The sequence below is a fragment of the Triticum aestivum genome, chromosome 2B (genome assembly GCF_018294505.1).
Source record: "Triticum aestivum cultivar Chinese Spring chromosome 2B, IWGSC CS RefSeq v2.1, whole genome shotgun sequence".
NCBI classification, from domain to species: domain Eukaryota; kingdom Viridiplantae; phylum Streptophyta; class Magnoliopsida; order Poales; family Poaceae; genus Triticum; species Triticum aestivum.
This window is the reverse complement of record NC_057798.1, coordinates 799,225,297-799,243,098: the sequence shown is the minus strand read 5'-3', so window position 1 is coordinate 799,243,098 and position 17,802 is coordinate 799,225,297. Positions and strand designations below refer to the sequence as shown.

General features: G+C 47.6%; 1 protein-coding gene across 3 annotated transcripts in view; it reads left to right on the top strand.

Annotated features, from left to right (window-relative positions):
• Positions 1–7,861, top strand: part of LOC123047516 (disease resistance protein Pik-2) — a 14,966-nt gene extending 7,105 nt beyond the window's left edge. The window contains exons 4-5 of one of the 3 annotated variants that reach the window (XM_044471088.1): positions 6,934–6,993; positions 7,382–7,861. In XM_044471088.1, the coding sequence (XP_044327023.1) occupies positions 6,934–6,993; positions 7,382–7,402 (81 nt within the window). In that variant the 3' untranslated portion in view covers positions 7,403–7,861. The remainder of the gene's footprint in view (positions 1–6,933; positions 6,994–7,381) is intronic. The other 2 variants (XM_044471087.1, XM_044471089.1) reach the window with 2 other exon arrangements.
• The last annotated feature ends 9,941 nt before the right edge of the window (positions 7,862–17,802 follow it).

Sequence of the window (17,802 nt, the reverse complement as noted above, 5' to 3'; positions counted from 1 at the left end):
AACTCATCCCAAAAGCGTTCGCCGGGGCAACCCCAGAAGGCCGAAAAAACGTCTCCTAGGGGGCACAACGGTTGGAGATGCTCTTAAGTAGACCTGCCGGGTGCTAACTTTGCCAATGGGCCTATCACCAGGAAATGAAGCCACCAGCCTCTTGCCCTATTGTTATTTTCTATCGTTCAGATTGATTTATCTATGCTCATTGATGTTGACACTTTAACCCCTACATAATAACTTCTCGTTGCGTTTGTGAGTTGGATAATATGTTATCCTGTTATACATGAAGAATGACGTCAACATTTATTATCAAGTGCGTGGCTTGTTCTTATACCACTACATTAATCACCGGGATTATCATTTAAAAACTGGCGATTCAAAATAAAATAAACACTCCTTAATTAGTTGACAAACATATCATCACACATGTGTGTGGATTACTATTGGTTGAGGAACATGTTTTATGGGCCATATAAATGCGGGATTCATTTGGTGTGAAGTTTGTTTCTAGTATACTTTATTGAGAAACATTCTACTTGTCAACCTATCTTGTCGGATGAGGAGGTGACCAGGCTATGAAGGAGGTCCCTGACAGCACCCTCCCGCTAGGGTTCCCCCCTCCCGCCGGCGGCGGCGGCCGCCAGGCGTGCGCTCCCCGAGCCGTCCCGCCCACCTTTCCCGCCCTCTCGATCCCGTCCCTGCGCCGCCTTCCCGGGAGGTGGCCGGGGCGGTGCACTCCCTCTCGGTCGTCTCCTTCGTTTGGACCTCCCTCGCCGCAGCCGCCCAGGTGGCTTCGGCGGCGGCAGGACCTCCTGTCCCCGCACGTGCGTCACCCCTTCCCGGGGCAGGGGACGGCGGCGGTGTTGCTCGGCTGGGCGGCGACCCGGCGACCTGGAGGCGGGCCAGGTGGCGGTGCTGCCACTTGGCAGCAAGGCGGCATCGTGGCGTGAGGTGGCCGGCGGCGCAGCCCCGGCCCAGATCTAGCCCCTACAGGCCCCATCTGGGTCCTAGCGGGCTGGCTATTGGTGCGGCTTCGACGTCTTCAGCATGGCGCGGAGGTGGAGCAGCTCGGACTGGAGGTGGTGGCGTCGACGTTGTGCCTTCTACAGCATGACGGCGGGACCTTTACGGGCAACTGAGGTCCCTGCAGGGCATGTGGGCCCACAAGCCTGGTATGCTCCTGCTGTCACGTTCAGTCGGTTACCGTCGTTGATGGTGGAGGTTGGGCCCTCCCGCATGCCGATGGTGCTGTTGTCCCTAGTCTCGGCTCCTCTTCTTCGTTGAGCAAGCCCCTTTCGTGGTGCCGTGGTGTGACGATGTGGAAGGTTCAAGATCGTTTTGCCGTAGGGTGGTGATCTGTTTGGTGGCGTGCCCCGGAGCGTCCGAGGTGAAGGTTGAGATTGAGAGAAATCCCTGTCGGCCAAGCCGACACCGACGCGGTGGTGCCCGATGGTACCACCGGACCTTCCTAGAGGGCTTAGGGGGCTACCCTTCCTCTCTCCTTGCCGAGTACCGGGGGAAACTCTTGGCAGCGGTGCCGTCATCATCGCATCCCTTCCTGGAGGTGTTGGTTGGTACTGGCGCTTCAGAGCATAGGAGCTTGGTTGAGGTTCCCTGGTGGGCGCCGCGGTCGCGAAGCTTTTTCATTTTTGTTGATCCGCCGGTGTCGGCCTTTGTTTCTTTTGTTTTTCTCTTCGTTTCTTTTTGGCGTCCCTGTGCTGCTTCCGCCCAAGCACTTATCCTGGGTTGTATCGGTGATGATTGATTTGTAATACAAAGCGGGGAAAACCCTACTTCGTCACACTATCTTGTCGGATACTGCCCGGGGGAAATGGTCTCACCGTATTCCCAGGCTGCCTGTACCATACATTGGGCTGCATCTGCTCCTTTGCCTGCATTGCCTGGAGCTCACCCCTGGACGACCAGACCCCTAAGGCCTACCACCCCAGGTTTCCTTTAGGGTGTGTGTTTCGTTCAAGTCATCGAGCGAAACGTAACGGTTTCGTCCTGCACCCAGAGGCGGTTCTCGTGTTTGGTTGGGTCGACCAAGGAGAACCCACTTGTTCTAGAAAAGAGGCTTGTTCCATGGCTTGCTGCGATCAGGACTGGGACACGCCACGCGAAGAACTGGCGGACGCTCCTATTGCTTGTGTGTTGGTTGATCTGGAAGCACAGAAAGACAATCCTCTTTGACAGAGCATCACAAAATGCCCCGACAGTTCTTAGGAGGATTTATGACGAAGGAAGAACTTTTTTTTTCGATAAAGGATGTATTTTATTAACTCATAATGTTGCATCAAGAGAATACAAATCATCATGAACTCACATCCGGCCTCTGCATAACTAGGATGCACACAGCCAACACTAACGCACACACACAAAAAAGAAAAAGAAAATGTGAACTCCAAAATCCTGTAGGGAGCTATAACATGCAGCAATAAGCAAAACCATCAACCACCATCAATGGCAACACCCGGACATTGGGAAAGTGCTTCGACAACGACGCCTTCAAGAAGGGAACACGAGCGCTGCCATCGCCAGATCCACCCACGAAGGGTTAAATCTTGGGTTTTCACCCTGAAGAGGAAGTCCGAGCAAGCTCCAACCAATGCCTTCAACAAGGGAATGATGTAAGAACACCACCATTGCTAGGTACAGCCAGTCCAGGTCAAACCTAAGAGTTTTCACTCCGGAACTCGAATCCCTGTGCTTAAGAGCACCACCAAACCAATGTCACAATGTACTGTCGCCCCCCTTTCCATGAAGAAGTTACTGCTGCAAGTCAGATTGTCACTCCTCAACAGCCATATATGCTCACAACCCTGACGTGGAGAAACGCAACCGGGCATAACACATATACGGAAAGCAGACCGGAGCACAACCGCAAACATCAACAAGGTAACTGACGCCACCAAGAACCCATGAGAGGCCACCCGGCAGCCCAAGTCTTCAACAGTGGTTGGACACAATTTGCAGACAAAAATCCGTCCGTGCCGTCAAGAGCCTACATAGGCCAACGAAGGAAGAACTTGGCAGCTGGCAAGGCTTCTTAGTGCGGAGGTGGAGGCTTTCTTCGATAGCTTGTCTAGGTGGGTTACTAGCGAGTCGACCTCGCTTCCGGTGTTGTGGGCTCAGCGGAGGCACTGAGGTGCCCCTCTTAAGAACTTTGTGGATGGGCCCTTGCCCTCTTCTCTCTTAATTGTCCCTCTGAATTGATGAAAATGATACACATGCATGCTTAAGCGTATTCTAGAGAAAAAAGGCATATTCTCTTCACAAGCGGAACCCGTTAGTACTCCCTCCGTTCCTAAGTATAAGTCTTTTTAGTACAAACTACCTGCGAATGTATATAGACACATTTTAAAACGTAGATTCACTTATTTTGTTTCATATGTAGTCTACATTGAAATCTTTAAAACAAACTTATAGTATTTGTGAACGGAGGGAGTACCTTTGATTTGGCAGAACCACGCGGAATGGTTCTACGATCTCACCTCTCCCCACGGCTCACTCACCCTAAAGGTCCAAACCGCATCCTGAGCATGGCCGCCCTTCTCGCCTGTCTCCCTTCTCGATCTTCCACCTGCACCGGCGACTGCCGTGGCTCGCCTTCTCTGACGCAAGACTACGAGTAGGGAGGCGGGCGAGCAGGTACGGTGGCTGGTACCAGAGAGGTGGGCAGCGTGATGGTGTCCGGCGGCGGCGGCGACGTAGTGTGCACTACCTCCGCTCGGACTCCTTTATCACGCCTGAAAAGGACAGAGCAACAGATTTTATTGCCTATTTGGCTGGCATGAGAGCAGCGGCTGCAACGCATCAGAAAGCACAGGGAAGGAGCATAGGCCCTGGCAGTAGGAAAGAGGAGTAGCGGCTGCAACCAGGGGGCAGTCGATCTCACCGATCTGGATTGGTTTTAGGACTAAGAGCATCTCTAGCACATCCGTATAACGCCGATCCGCAAAACACGTTTACGGTTCACGAAAAAACGGTTTTACGGGCCGGTGCCGGCAAGGGCAGAGTTGGACCCCACAAAATGGACCCCTAAAAAAGAATATTTGCAAAAGATGTTCGTTTACGGATCGGCTACGCAGGGTATGCACGGACGCCGCCGCGTCAACCTGCAAACCGAAAACAAACAATAAGAGAATTTGACAGCGATTCCCACAAATTAGTTCAAATTCAAACAATAAAATATAGTTCGCGCGCAAATAAAAGCATAATTTTGTAGGACAAACGAAAAAAGACTTCATGCAAAAGCGACGACCACGCCCGTCATCATCTTGGTCGATCTTCACTCCACACCACATCCATCGAGATCATCGCCGCCCCCAAATCCATCGCCTTGTTCCAACTCCGGCACCGAAATCATCGGCGGGCACAGTGAATGCATCGGCGACATTGGTTCCAAATCCCGATGAGAAAACATCGCCGGCACTGTAACATGCACCGCCCGACGCAAGCATCCTCCTCTTCAAGATGTCTCTCCTTGCCATATCATGCCATTCTTTGGTGATGTCGTTCATGTTATTCCAGTATTGATCTTTGATTCTTTGCCAATATCTCTTGGACGTTTGAGACGTACCCGTGCAAGCATCCAGAGACACTACACTACAAGCCTTGATCAAGATTTGATCTTCCAAGATCGTTTAGTTCTTCGATCTCATACTTTTTCTTGCTTGCGCTTACTCATACGCCCTCTCATCTACCTCCTCCACTTCATCTTCACCACCATGATGGTCCACACCAGCCTCCGTTTCATTGTAATTGAAATCAGCGAACGGGGCTTGATCGATGTCGACGGCGTTGGTGTCCAACAAGTTCACGAACTCGGCAGACCACCTCTACATTGAGTGACATCAAGTCATGAGCTACCACAATGGCGAAAAGCGAAGCAAGAACAAGGGATGGAAGTGCATACATTCCGGCCATTTCGTCGAACACCCGCCTGCTGTGGAAGCAGCGCCGTTGAACGGCATCGTCAGGGAACATCTCGCTGGGGTGGAGGGAGTGGACGAAGGGGCCAGCCTTTTTGTAGGAACCTTCTTCCGCTTCACGCCTGAAACCTTGCTCATTTTCTCCGTCGGCGGCCGGGCAGATTGCTCAGCGCCGGCGGTGCCCGGCGCGCGTGCCTTTTCGGCGGGGCCTGCCGGATTGCCGCCGTGCATGACAATGTTGCCCTGCCCGCGCGTTGGTGCCTTGGGCGACGGCGGGGGCGACATGGCCGGCATGAGACCCACCGGAGGGGATTGCGCGTGCGCGACCTCAACGGTGACGGGGGACGGGTGGGAGGCTTCCATGGCGGCAAAGAATGGCGGGAAAGATGGACCGAAGAGCACGGTGGTGGGGCAATGGCAACTGAGGGGAGAGAGCGGTAACGGCTGCGCGGAAATTTCCCTCGCGCCAAATCTCGCTGCCGATAAGGGGCGAGTTCGGGTCGGCCTCCCATCCCGTGAATCCAAAGGTTGAGGGCGAACTTTTACCGCACCCCGCAAAAACTTTTACAATTATGCGCCCGACACGGGATCTGATCGGGCAGATTTTTTCGCCCCGACCCGTAGGTGGTTATTTTGCGGGTCGGGGATTGTACGGGGTCTGCTAGAGATGCTCTAAGGCGTGCAATTGATTGAGAAAAACCTCCACCTCTACTAGATCTAAAAGAGTTTAATTTATTTTGCTTCTAACCTTTTCATTGGAATGAAGAAACGGTAGTACATCATGGTTTTGATTTTCTTCTATTTTTTTCATCCATTCAAGAGAGTGTTAGGTAAATTTTTAGAGAGGTGAGCTGAATCAAACTCGTTTTTGTTCCATCCCTTCAACCAAACAGTGAAACGGGATCATTACATTCCATCATTTCATTAGAACCAAACAAAGGAATGAAATAGACCCATTGTAGTGAAATGGAACTATTCCGGTCCACTATACTTGATTCTTCAACCAAACACACCAAGGGAGCATTGATCCTTTCATGTACTATTTGTTCCTGTGGACTTCCGTGTGTGTGTGCGTGGTTTTGTGCTGGACCTCGTTGTATGCTTGTTGTACGGTTGTCTTTATATAATATAAAGCGGGGCGAAAGCCTTTTTGGTAACACATCAAGGAAGCCCTGCAAGCACCAAAACAGAGGAGTTCGGTGCGTAGCTTCCTAAAGATGGACGAGTCCAGGCCTCGGGTAGCTTCCTTAAATGAAGGAGTCCCAGACTTGTGCAAGAATATAGTGGCCACCGCCCACCGACCAAGGCCACCCCTCGGACGATGAGGGGTACCTAAAACGTATCCTGGACCCCGATCAACAAGTGTAGTGTTGCAAGTAATAGATCTGATATGTGCATCTCGCCGGAGATCGTTCACCCTCATTTCGGGCAACTTGATATATCCAACTCGTCGGATACTCCATCTTATTGCTCCATTGTTTTTCTTTTAAGGGTAGTCTTTTGGCAGCTTAAAAAACAAGCCGTCTCCTGCCTAGCTTTTAGCATAAGCCGTATGTATTATTTATTGAGGTTTCAAACTAGTGATGGGATAATTAATTTAGAAGTCTCAATAAATTTAGACATCAGCTTATTGTTTAAGCTGGGGAGAGGCAACTTATTTTTTAAGCCGTCCAAAAAAACTGGCCCTTAATATAATCCCATATAAGCAGGAGTAGGGTGGTTACTGGTTATTTAAATTGCGAGGGCTTTGGCTTGGGTAAAATATGTATCCCGTGTCCATTTGGTGACCTAAGGCGACGTCCCACTGTCATACAAATAAAAGATAGGATCTACCGCCGTTGGGCACTTATGAAACATTGTCGACAAATTCATAACCCCATGATGTGACAGAGCTCGATCAAATATGTATTGAGATGGTTTTTAATGGTGATTCTGCTGAGTTGGCACATGCAAAAGGTGATTTTAGCAATACAAAACAGTTATTTTTATTGTTATTTGCTGACAGGAAATACGTCGTCAAGAGGAACTTCGTCGGAAGGCCGCGCTGAAATACCTGAACGGTACAGTTTAGTATCCTCTAAAAGTATCACATCCAAATTAGGTCAATTAATATATTTAAAGGAAGAAGATATATTTTCTATTTAAATAAAATCCCCACAAAACCCAATCATGGCCTCACTCATTTTTTTTGGAGGTTTACTATTCCACATGTAGTCGTCAGCATTATAAATATGAGACTGACTGATCAGTGATTGATACACATTTTTCGCGGCACTAACCGATCCAGAATTTTTTAACTACATACTTATGCGTTCAGATTTTGTTGTAAACACGGAATCTCATGTCACCTGGTGAATGAAAGACTAACATGCATGATAAAACGTTCCCTAAACATTTTTCCGGCTATAAGGAAATAATGCATGCTTACACATGTTTTCTTTTTTCTGGGGCAGCTGTTCGCAAGGAGGCAATAATGCTGGGTGGTGGGGCAAATAATGCTCCTCAAGTTACTGATCGTGAGCTGAGACGGTTGCTAGTAATTAATCAGGTTATCAGAGGCAAAGACCAGGATGCAGACTTGGGCACCTGAGCGCTCGCCTCATTAATTCTACTCTCTCTGTCTTGTAATATAAGAGTGTTTTAACACTAATTCCATAGTGTCAAAAAGCTTTTATATTATGGGACGGAGAGACTATTAGTTACCGTGATTTGAATTACTTTGAGAAACATCAGTGGACCGTACCAGTTCTTCATGTGACTGTGCAGGTCTAGACGGTAACATTTGCAGCCTAGATGGGCCACCATCAGGTTGATTGCTACTCTAGCAGCACACTGGCGTCATGCATGCATGCATGCATGCTCCGTTTGCAATGGGTGTAAAAATAACGTGACTTGTTTTCCGAACCCTATATTTCTTTCAGATTGATTTTTTACAGTGCGCAATAATTAGTCGATGATGGCACATACTTCCTCCGTCCGGAAATACTTGTCATCAAAATGAATAAAAGGTCATGTATTTAGATATGTATTAGTTTAGATACATTCCTTTTTATTTATTTTGATGACAAGTATTTTGGGACGAAGTGAGTATGTTTAGACAGGTATTGGTTGAGGATTGGGGGTAAAGTTTGTTTTCTCGTATACCTGACTGGAGGATGGGTTCTTCTTCCCAGAGTGCTTTGGCTGGTGAATTGGCTCGACCTCCGCCATCACCTTGAAATTGTGACTGACCTATGATCATCAGCCAGATTCATGGTGCTACAATCCCATACCAGGCATTTATCTGCACTTATGTCCCAACATATCCTCTATAACACTATGCTTCCTAGTTTTAAAAAGCCCACAATCAATTGAGGTCTTCAATTGGTTGGTTTCACCTAATTTTTACCGGGTCAATAATTCTTAAGGGCGGTGCCCTATTCAATTCTTTCAATCCCCTATGTTTTCATTTTAAAGCTCTTTCATTCAATTGAGGTATTCAATTTTGTATTTTGTTTACGATTTTGATCAGGACAACGATTTTTCAAATCAATCAGCAGCAACCGGCGTATAAAAACATATCAATCTCACGTAGCCTCCCACCACCTAGATAAAAGAAGCGTCACCATATTGTACTGTAGCACCAATGCCGCATAAAATTCCAAACATGAATATACATTGATTAGCAGATAACACAGATTCACACCACAAAAGGTCCATCAAATCACCACATTATAAATATAAATAAAACACACTCCATCATCTCGCTCATTTGACAAACTAAATATTCCATCAGTTCCAAAATATAAGGGGCATTAGTTTTTTAGAGAATCAATTTTCTTTAACTTCACCAAGTTTAGAGCAAAAAAGACCGATATCTACAATATCAAACAAAAATGTATGAAAATAAATTTCATATGAATCTAATTGTACCAATTTATATCATGAATTTTGATATATTTATCTACAAATTTAAAATGTTTGACTTTAAAAAAAAGTAAGATACCTTATAGTTTGAAACAGATTGAGTATTTTTCTAAGGAAATCCAACAACACCAACGGCGCAGCAAAGCGCGCCCAACCCTTCTTGTATACTTCATCAGTCACATCACTATAAAAGCATTGCATATGAGTCACTACAAGGATCCGGGTCTATTGCAACAAAATTGTTCGTCGCAATACTTCCCGGTTTGTGGCAATAAGTACTTATTGCCACGAAACAGCATTCGTTGGTAGCCATTGCGACTGAACGCATGGTAATAGGTTATTGCCACAAAAAAGCAATTGTGGCAATAAAGTGGGCTATTGCAAAAGTCATTGTGGGAAGTCGCCACATGTTTTCCCGTGGCAACACTCATCTGATGCCACAATTTGCTTTGTGGAGATAGATTTAATGCCACATGTAACGAATCATGGCGACTGATAGCTCGTGGCGATAGACATTTGTGGCAACAACCTATGCCAAGGATGCTCGTTCGTGGTGCATACTGTTCCGTGGCAATAGGTAATTGTGGCAATAAACTATGGCAACAATCCTTATTTTCGTGGCATTAGGCATTGTGCCACGACGGCTACACTTGTGTCATTAAGTTATGGCAACAAATATTCCAGTCATCGTAACAGGAAATTGCAACATACTAGTTTTGGCGGTGATAAATAGGTATCAGAACGGGTGAAATGTTTGTAGCCGGAAACTATTGTGACAATTTAGATTTTCGTGGCGCTAACATGTGGCAACCAAAAGAGGGTTGTGGCAATAGCCTATTGCAACCTAAAAAAATACAGGCATTCAATTACAATATTCAAAACCATAAGTGTAATATGTAGATTCATAAAATTTATAATTCTCATAGCAAATATCCATCAAATGTAATTTAGCCATCCTAATTGTTACGCACGGATAATTAAGCTACAGTAATTCCCCGCTAAAGGTGCCATGTCATCATATTACTGTTGCTAATCCTCACTTGATCTAAATCATAATTCAAATTCAAATTCAAATTAAAGTCCAAGATTCAAATTTCTCAAACATTAAAACTAAAATGTTCAAAGTGTGGCGGATATTCCATAACAAATTATGACGGTGATCCAACACTTTTGTAAATTATTTAAATGCCCTTTTATGAATATAACAGTGGCTAAAACAATTATTTAAATGCTTTTTAAATAATAAAAGTTGCAAAGTATTTTATTTAGGTGCCAAGTTATTTTTGGCAGTGGCCTATTTATTGATACTAATTAAGGTGCTAGCTTTATATTTTACTAAACTTAAAATAATGTGTAATTAGAATAAAACAGAATAGATAGATAAGAAAAGAAAGACAAATAAAAAAACTAACTAAGAAGCCCCCGATTGGCCTTGGCCCAACTCTTCCCTCAGCCGGCCCACCAAACCCCACCAGGTCGCTTCCCCCTCCCCTGTTCCCCCGACCCAGTCGCTACAGGGGCGTGCCCCAGTCGGACCACCTCGCCAGCGACGCCCCGGCGAGGGGATAAGGCAGCCGGACCCACCCTCGGCCTCCTCATCTCCACTCCCCCACCTACCGCTTCCACTCCCCCTCCCCTTTGCTCGCGCTCTCCCTTTTTTCCCCACTGCCCGAGCGCGCCCGCTGCCATCGCCGCGTCGATCCCGCGGCCACCGTCATCGCCCCGCATCGCCAACATGCCATAGGCGTCCACCGTCCTCCTCCACGTCGACTGGTGCCCGCCGTTGGAGCCGGAAGGCACCACAGCGCCGGATCCACCCCGTCTTCCTCCTCGAGATGCTCAATCTCGCCGCCGTTGATTCGCTCCGCCGACCCTCCCCCGAGCCCACGATTGCACACCTGCAGGCTCCAGGTGAGCCTCTGCTTCCTTGCCCCCCTTCCTGCGACACCCCATTCGCCTGTAGCCATGCTCGCCGCCCTAGGCCGAGCTCAGCTCCGCCGTACGCCTCCCCGCCGTGGCCATGGCCCCTGTCATGCTCGCCTGAGCACGACATCGAGCTCCTGGGGCTCCTAGGAGACTGACGCGCGCACGCACGCAGCCCCACAACCCTGCTTTGCCCCCTGCGCTCGATCTCGCCGAACTCCAGCTCCGGCTGCCGCAAGTTGTCGTTGCCACGGTCGTTTCCGACCACCCCAACCGCTGTCGATGGTACAATTGGACGTGCGCAGGCCTCCCTGTTCTGTAGGTGCTCGCGGCGCTCGGTTTGGTCGCCGAACGCCAGACCTCGCACGTCGCCGCCGTCGGACGTCGTCCCCGTCCTCGGGCCCATCCTGCGGCCATGTCCACCGCGCCCTGGCCTCGCCACGCTCCTCCGCCCACCGCCACTGCTACTCGCAGTGCGGCCGCCTCCTCGCCCGCTACCCAACGCGCCCCGCCACACCGGCTTCCGTCGCCGGAAATGGCTGGCCGGCGCGCCCCAGCACCCGCACGACCGTGGCCATGCGGGAAGGCACCCGCACCCGTTTCACCCGTTGCCCGGTTGGCCCTAGGGGGCCACTGACCGCTGGGCCCGGCCCCTGTTAAAAAAAGGGATTTAAAAAAATAAATATAAAATAATTAATTAATTAGATAGTTAATTAATTAACTTAGTTAACCTTGCTTAGTCAACCCAAATTTATTGATTCGACACAAGTGGAGCCAAAGAATATTCTCAAGTATTAGCAGCTGAGTTGTCAATTCAACCACACCTGGAAACTTAGTATCTGCACTAAAGTGTTTAGTAGCAAAGTAATATGATAGTGGTGGTAACGGTAACAAAAGTAAAGATAGCAAAAGTAATATTTTTTGTATTTTGTAGTGATTGTAACAGTAGCAACGAAAAAGTAAATAAGCGAGAAACAATATATGGAAAGCTCGTAGGCACCGGATCAGTGATGGATAATTATCCCGGATGCGGTTCGTCATGTAACAGTCATAACATAAGGTGACACAGAACTAGCTCCAATTCATCAATGTAATGTAGGCATGTATTCCGAATATAGTCATACGTGCTTATGGAAAAGAACTTGCATGACATCTTTTGTCCTACCCTCCCGTGGCAGCGGGGTCCTAATGGAAACTAAGGGATATTAAGGCCTCCTTTTAATAGAGAACCGGAACAAAGCATTAGCACATAGTGAATACATGAACTCCTCAAACTATGGTCATCGCCGGGAGTGGTCCCGATTATTGTCACTTCGGGGTTGCCGGATCATAACACATAGTAGGTGACTATAGACTTGCAAGATAGGATCAAGAACACACATATATTCATGAAAACATAATAGGTTCAGATCTGAATTCATGGCACTCGGGCCCTAGTGACAAGCATTAAGCATAGCAAAGTCATAGCAACAACAATCTCATAACATAGTGGATGCTAGGGATCAAACCCTAACAAAACTAACTCGATTACATGATAAATCTCATCCAACCCATCACCGTCCAGCAAGCCTACGATGGAATTACTCATGCACAACGGTGAGCATCATGAAATTGGTGATGGAGGATGGTTGATGATGACGACGGCGACGAATCCCCCTCTCCGGAGCCCCGAACGGACTCCAGATCAGCCCTCCCGAGAGAGATTAGAGCTTGGCGGCGGCTCCGTATCGTAAAATGCGATGATTTCTTCTTCCTGATTTTTTTCTCCCGAAAGCCAATAAATAGAGTTGGAGTTGGCGTCGGAAGGTGTCCAGGGGGCCACGAGGTAGGGGGCGCGCCCAGTAGGGGGGGCACCCTCCTGGACAGGGTGTGGGCCCCCTGGTCTTCATCTTTGGCAAGGATTTTTTATTATTTATTTTAAGATATTCCGTGGAGTTTCAGGTCATTCCGAGAACTTTTGTTTTCTGCACATAAAACAACATCATGGCAATTCTGCTGAAAACATCGTCAGTCCGGGTTAGTTCCATTCAAATCATATAAGTTAGAGTCCAAAACAAGGGTAAAAGTGTTTTGAAAAGTAGATACGACGGAGACGTATCACTTGCGTCTTGAGCAAGCAATCTGCGGTCGTGCGAAGTTCTTGACACGCCGAGGCCGTCTATGTTGCTGTAGCGCTGGCTTGCTTGGCCACCTCTGCCGTAGTAGCGTGACCCGAGAGAACCAAGCGAAGACTGGCCTCCAATTCGGCCATCGTGGCATCCTGTTCACGGATCTGATCTTCAGCCGTCCCTATCCTCACCGTCAAGGTAGGAGGACCTCGTCCTTTCACCGTCGTGGAAGATGAGTTCTACCGCCGCCGGGATCGGCGAGTACATAGGGAACTCGCTTCCTCTGCAACCAATTCACACGCCTCCGCAACGCCAACTCAAGCCAGTACCCGGGATTCTACCACTCGCGAAATGAACGCAAGAAAATGAGACCTACCTTTGAGTCCGTCGCCGAATAATTCCCCGCCACCGCAGATTCCGCCACCGACGCCGCTTGAGACCTGCGACCGTCGCTTCGCCGCCTGGAGCAGGAAGGGGATCAGGAATTCTACGGGAGATCCCTGTTGGGGAACGTAGTAATTTCAAAAAAATTCCTACGCACACGCAAGATCATGGTGATGCATAGCAACGAGAGGGGAGAGTGTTGTCCACGTACCCTCGTAGACCAATAGAGGAAGCGTTAGCACAACGCGGTTGATGTAGTCGTACGTCTTTACGATCCGACCGATCAAGTACCGAACGCACGACACCTCCGAGTTCAGCACACGTTCAACTCGATGACATCCCTCGAACTCCGATCCACCCGAGCTTTGAGGGAGAGTTCTATCAGCACGACGGCGTGGTGACGATGATGTTCTACCAACGCAGGGCTTCGCCTAAGCACCGCTACGATATTATCGAGGTGGATTATGATGGAGGGGGCACCGCACACGGCTAAGAGATCAAGAGATCAATTGTTGCGTCCATGGGGTGCCCCCTGCCCCCGCATATATAGGAGCAAGGGGGGAGGCGGCCGGCCAAGGAGGAGGGCATGCCAAGGGGGGAGTCCTACTCCCACCGGGAGTAGGACTCCTCCTTTCCTTGTTGGAGTAGGAGAGAAGGAAAGAGGAGGAGAGGGAGAAGGAAAAGGGGGCTGCACCCCTTGTCCAATTCGGTCCAGAGGGGGGTGCAGGTCTCCTTCCTTTTGGCCTCTCTCCTCTATTCCCGTATGGCCCGATAAGGCCCATATACTCCTCGGCGAATTCCCGTAACTCTCCGGTATTCCGAAAAATACCCGAATCACTCGGAACCTTTCCGAAGTCCGAATATAGTCGTCCAATACATGCTCACTGCTTGAGCTATTCTCCTCCATCTTTTTAGCTATAGAACTTGTTGGAGACTTCATATCTCTCAACTCGGGTATTTGCTTGAAATATTAACTTCAACTCCTGGAACATCTCATATGGTCCATGACATTCAAAACGTCTTTGAAGTCCCGATTCTAAGCTGTTAAGCATGGCGCACTAAACTATCAAGTAGTCATCATATTGAGCTAGCCAAACGTTCATAACGTCTGCATCTGCTCCTGCAATAGGTCTGTCACCTAGCGGTGCATCAAGGACATAATTCTTCTGTGCAGCAATGAGGATAAACCTCAGATCACGGATCAAATACGCATCATTCTTACTAACATCTTTCAACATAGGTTTTCTCTAGGAACATATCAAAATAAATATAGGGAAGCAACAACGCGAGCTATTGATCTACAACATAGATATGCTAATACTACCAGGACTAAGTTCATGATAAATTTAAGTTCAATTAATCATATTACTTAAGAACTCCCACTTAGATAGACATCCCTCTAATCCACTAAGTGATCACGTGATCCAAATCAACTAAACCATGTCCGATCATCACATGAGATGGAGTAGTTTCAATGGTGAACATCACTATGTTGATCATATCTACTATATGATTCACGCTCGACCTTTCGGTCTCCGTGTTCCGAGGCCATATCTGTTATATGCTAGGCTCATCAAGTTTAACGTGAGTATTCCGCGTGTGCAGCTGTTTTGCACCCGTTGTATTTGAACGTAGAGCCTATCACACCCGATCATCACGTGGTGTCTCAGCAAGAAGAACTTTCGCAACAGTGCATACTCAGGGACAACACTTATACTTTGATAATTTAGTGAGGGATCATCTTATAATGCTACCGTCAATCAAAGCAAGATAAGATGCATAAAAGATAAACATCACATGCAATCAATATAAGTGATATCATATGGACATCATCATCTTGTGCTTGTGATCTCCATCTCTGAAGCACCGTCATGATCACCATCGTCACCGGCGTGACACCTTGATCTCCATTGCAGCATCGTTGTCGTCTCGCCAATCTTATGCTTCTACGACTATCGCTACCGCTTAGTGATAAAGTAAAGCATTACAGGGCGATTGCATTGCATACAATAAAGAGACAACCATATGGTTCCTGCCAGTTGCCGATAACTCGGTTACAAAACATGATCATCTCATACAATAAAATTTAGCATCATGTCTTGACCATATGACATCACAACATGCCCTGCAAAAACAAGTTAGACGTCCTCTACTTTGTTGTTGCAAGTTTTATGTGGCTGCTACGGGCTTAGCAAGAACCATTCTTACCTACGCATCAAAACTACAATGATAGGTTGTCAAGTTGGTACTATTTTAACCTTCGCAAGGACCGGGCGTAGCCACACTCGGTTCAACTAAAGTTGGAGAAACTGACACCCGCCAGCCACATATGTGCAAAGCACGTCGGTAGAACCAGTCTCGCGTAAGCGTACGCGTAATGTCGGTCCGGGCCGCTTCATCCAACAATAAAGGCGAACCAAAGTATGACATGCTGGTAAGCAGTATGACTTATATCGCCCACAACTCACTTGTGTTCTACTCGTGCATATGACATCTACGCATAAAACCAGGCTCGGATGCCATTGTTGGGGAACGTAGTAATCTCAAAAAAATTCCTACGCACACGCAAGATCATGGTGATGCATAGCAACGAGAGGGGAGAGTGTTTTCCACGTACCCTCGTAGACCGATAGCAGAAGCGTTAGCACAATGTGGTTGATGTAGTCGTACGTCTTCACGATCCAACCGATCAAGTACCAAACGCACGACACCTTCGAGTTCAGCAAATGTTCAGCTCGATGACGTCCCTCGTACTCCGATCTAGCCGAGCTTTGAGGGAGAGTTCCTTCAGCACGACGGCGTGGTGACGATGATGATGTTCTACTGATGCAGGGCTTCGCCTAAGCAACGCTACAATATTATCGAGGTGGATTATGGTGGAGGGGGGCACCGCACACGGCTAAGAGATCAAGAGATCAATTGTTGCGTCCATGGGGTGCCCCCTGCCACCGTATATAAAGGAGCAAGGGGGGAGGCGGCCGGCCAAGGAGGAGGGCGCGCCAAGGGGGGACTCCTACTCCCACCGGGAGTAGGACTCCTCCTTTCCTTGTTAGAGTAGGAGAGAAGGAAAGAGGAGGGGAGGGAGAAGGAAAAGGGGGCTGCACCCCTTGTCCAATTCGGACCAGAGGGGGGGCGCAGGCCTCCTTCCTTTTGGCCTCTCTCCACTATTCCCATATGGCCCAATTAGGCCCATATACTCCCCGACGAATTCCCGTAACTCTCCGGTACTCCGAAAAATACCCGAATCACTCGGACCCTTTCCGAAGACCGAATATATTCGTCCAATATATCGATCTTTACATCTCGACCATTTCGAGACTCCTCGTCATGTCCCCGATCTCATCCAGGTCTCCGAACTCCTTCGGTACATCAAAACTCATAAACTCATAATATAACCGTCATCGAACTTTAAGCGTGCGGACCCTACGGGTTCGAGAACTATATAGACATGACTGAGACATATCTCCGGTCAATAACCAATAGCGGAACCTGGATGCTCATATTGGCTCCCACATATTCTACGAAGATCTTTATCGGTCAAACCGCATAACAACATACGTTGTTCTCTTTGTCATCGGTATGTTACTTGCCCGAGATTCGATTGTCGGTATCTCAATACCTAGTTCAATCTCGTTACCGGCAAGTCTCTTTACTCATTCCATAATACATCATCCCGCAACTAACTCATTAGTTGCAATGCTTGCAAGGCTTAAATGATGTGCATTACCGAGTGGGCCTAGAGATACCTCTCCGACAATCGGAGTGACAAATCCTAATCTCGAAATACGCCAACCCAACATGTACCTTCGGAGACACCTTTAGAGCACCTTTATAATCACCCAGTTACGTTGTCACGTTTGGTCGCACACAAAGTGTTCCTCCGGTAAACGGGAGTTGCATAATCTCATAGTCATAGGAACATGTATAAGTCATGAAGAAAGCAATAGCAACATACTAAACGATCGTGTGCTAAGCTAACGGAATGGGTCAAGTCAATCACATCATTTTCCTAATGATGTGATCCCGTTAATCAAATGACAACCCATGTCTATGGCTAGGAAACATAACCATCTTTGATCAACAAGCTAGATAAGTAGAGGCATACTAGTGACAATCTGTTTGTCTATGTATTCACACATGTAATATGTTTCCGGTTAATACAATTCTAGCATGAATAATAAACATTATCATGATATAAGGAAATAAATAATAACTTTATTATTGCCTGTAGGGCATATTTCCTTCAGTCCCCCACTTGCACTAGATTCAATAATCTAGATCACATCGCCATGTGATTTAACATCAATAGTTCACATCTTTATGGGGTTAACACCCATAGTTCACATCGACATGTGACCAACACCCAAAGGGTTTACTAGAATCAGTTATCTAGTTCACATCGCTATGTAATTAACGCCCAAAGAGTACTAAGGTGTGATCATGTTTTGCTTGTGAGTCAACGGGTCTGTCACATTCAGATCCGTAAGTATTTTGGAAATTTCTATATCTACAATGCTCTGCACGGAGCTACTCTAACTAATTGCTCCCACTTT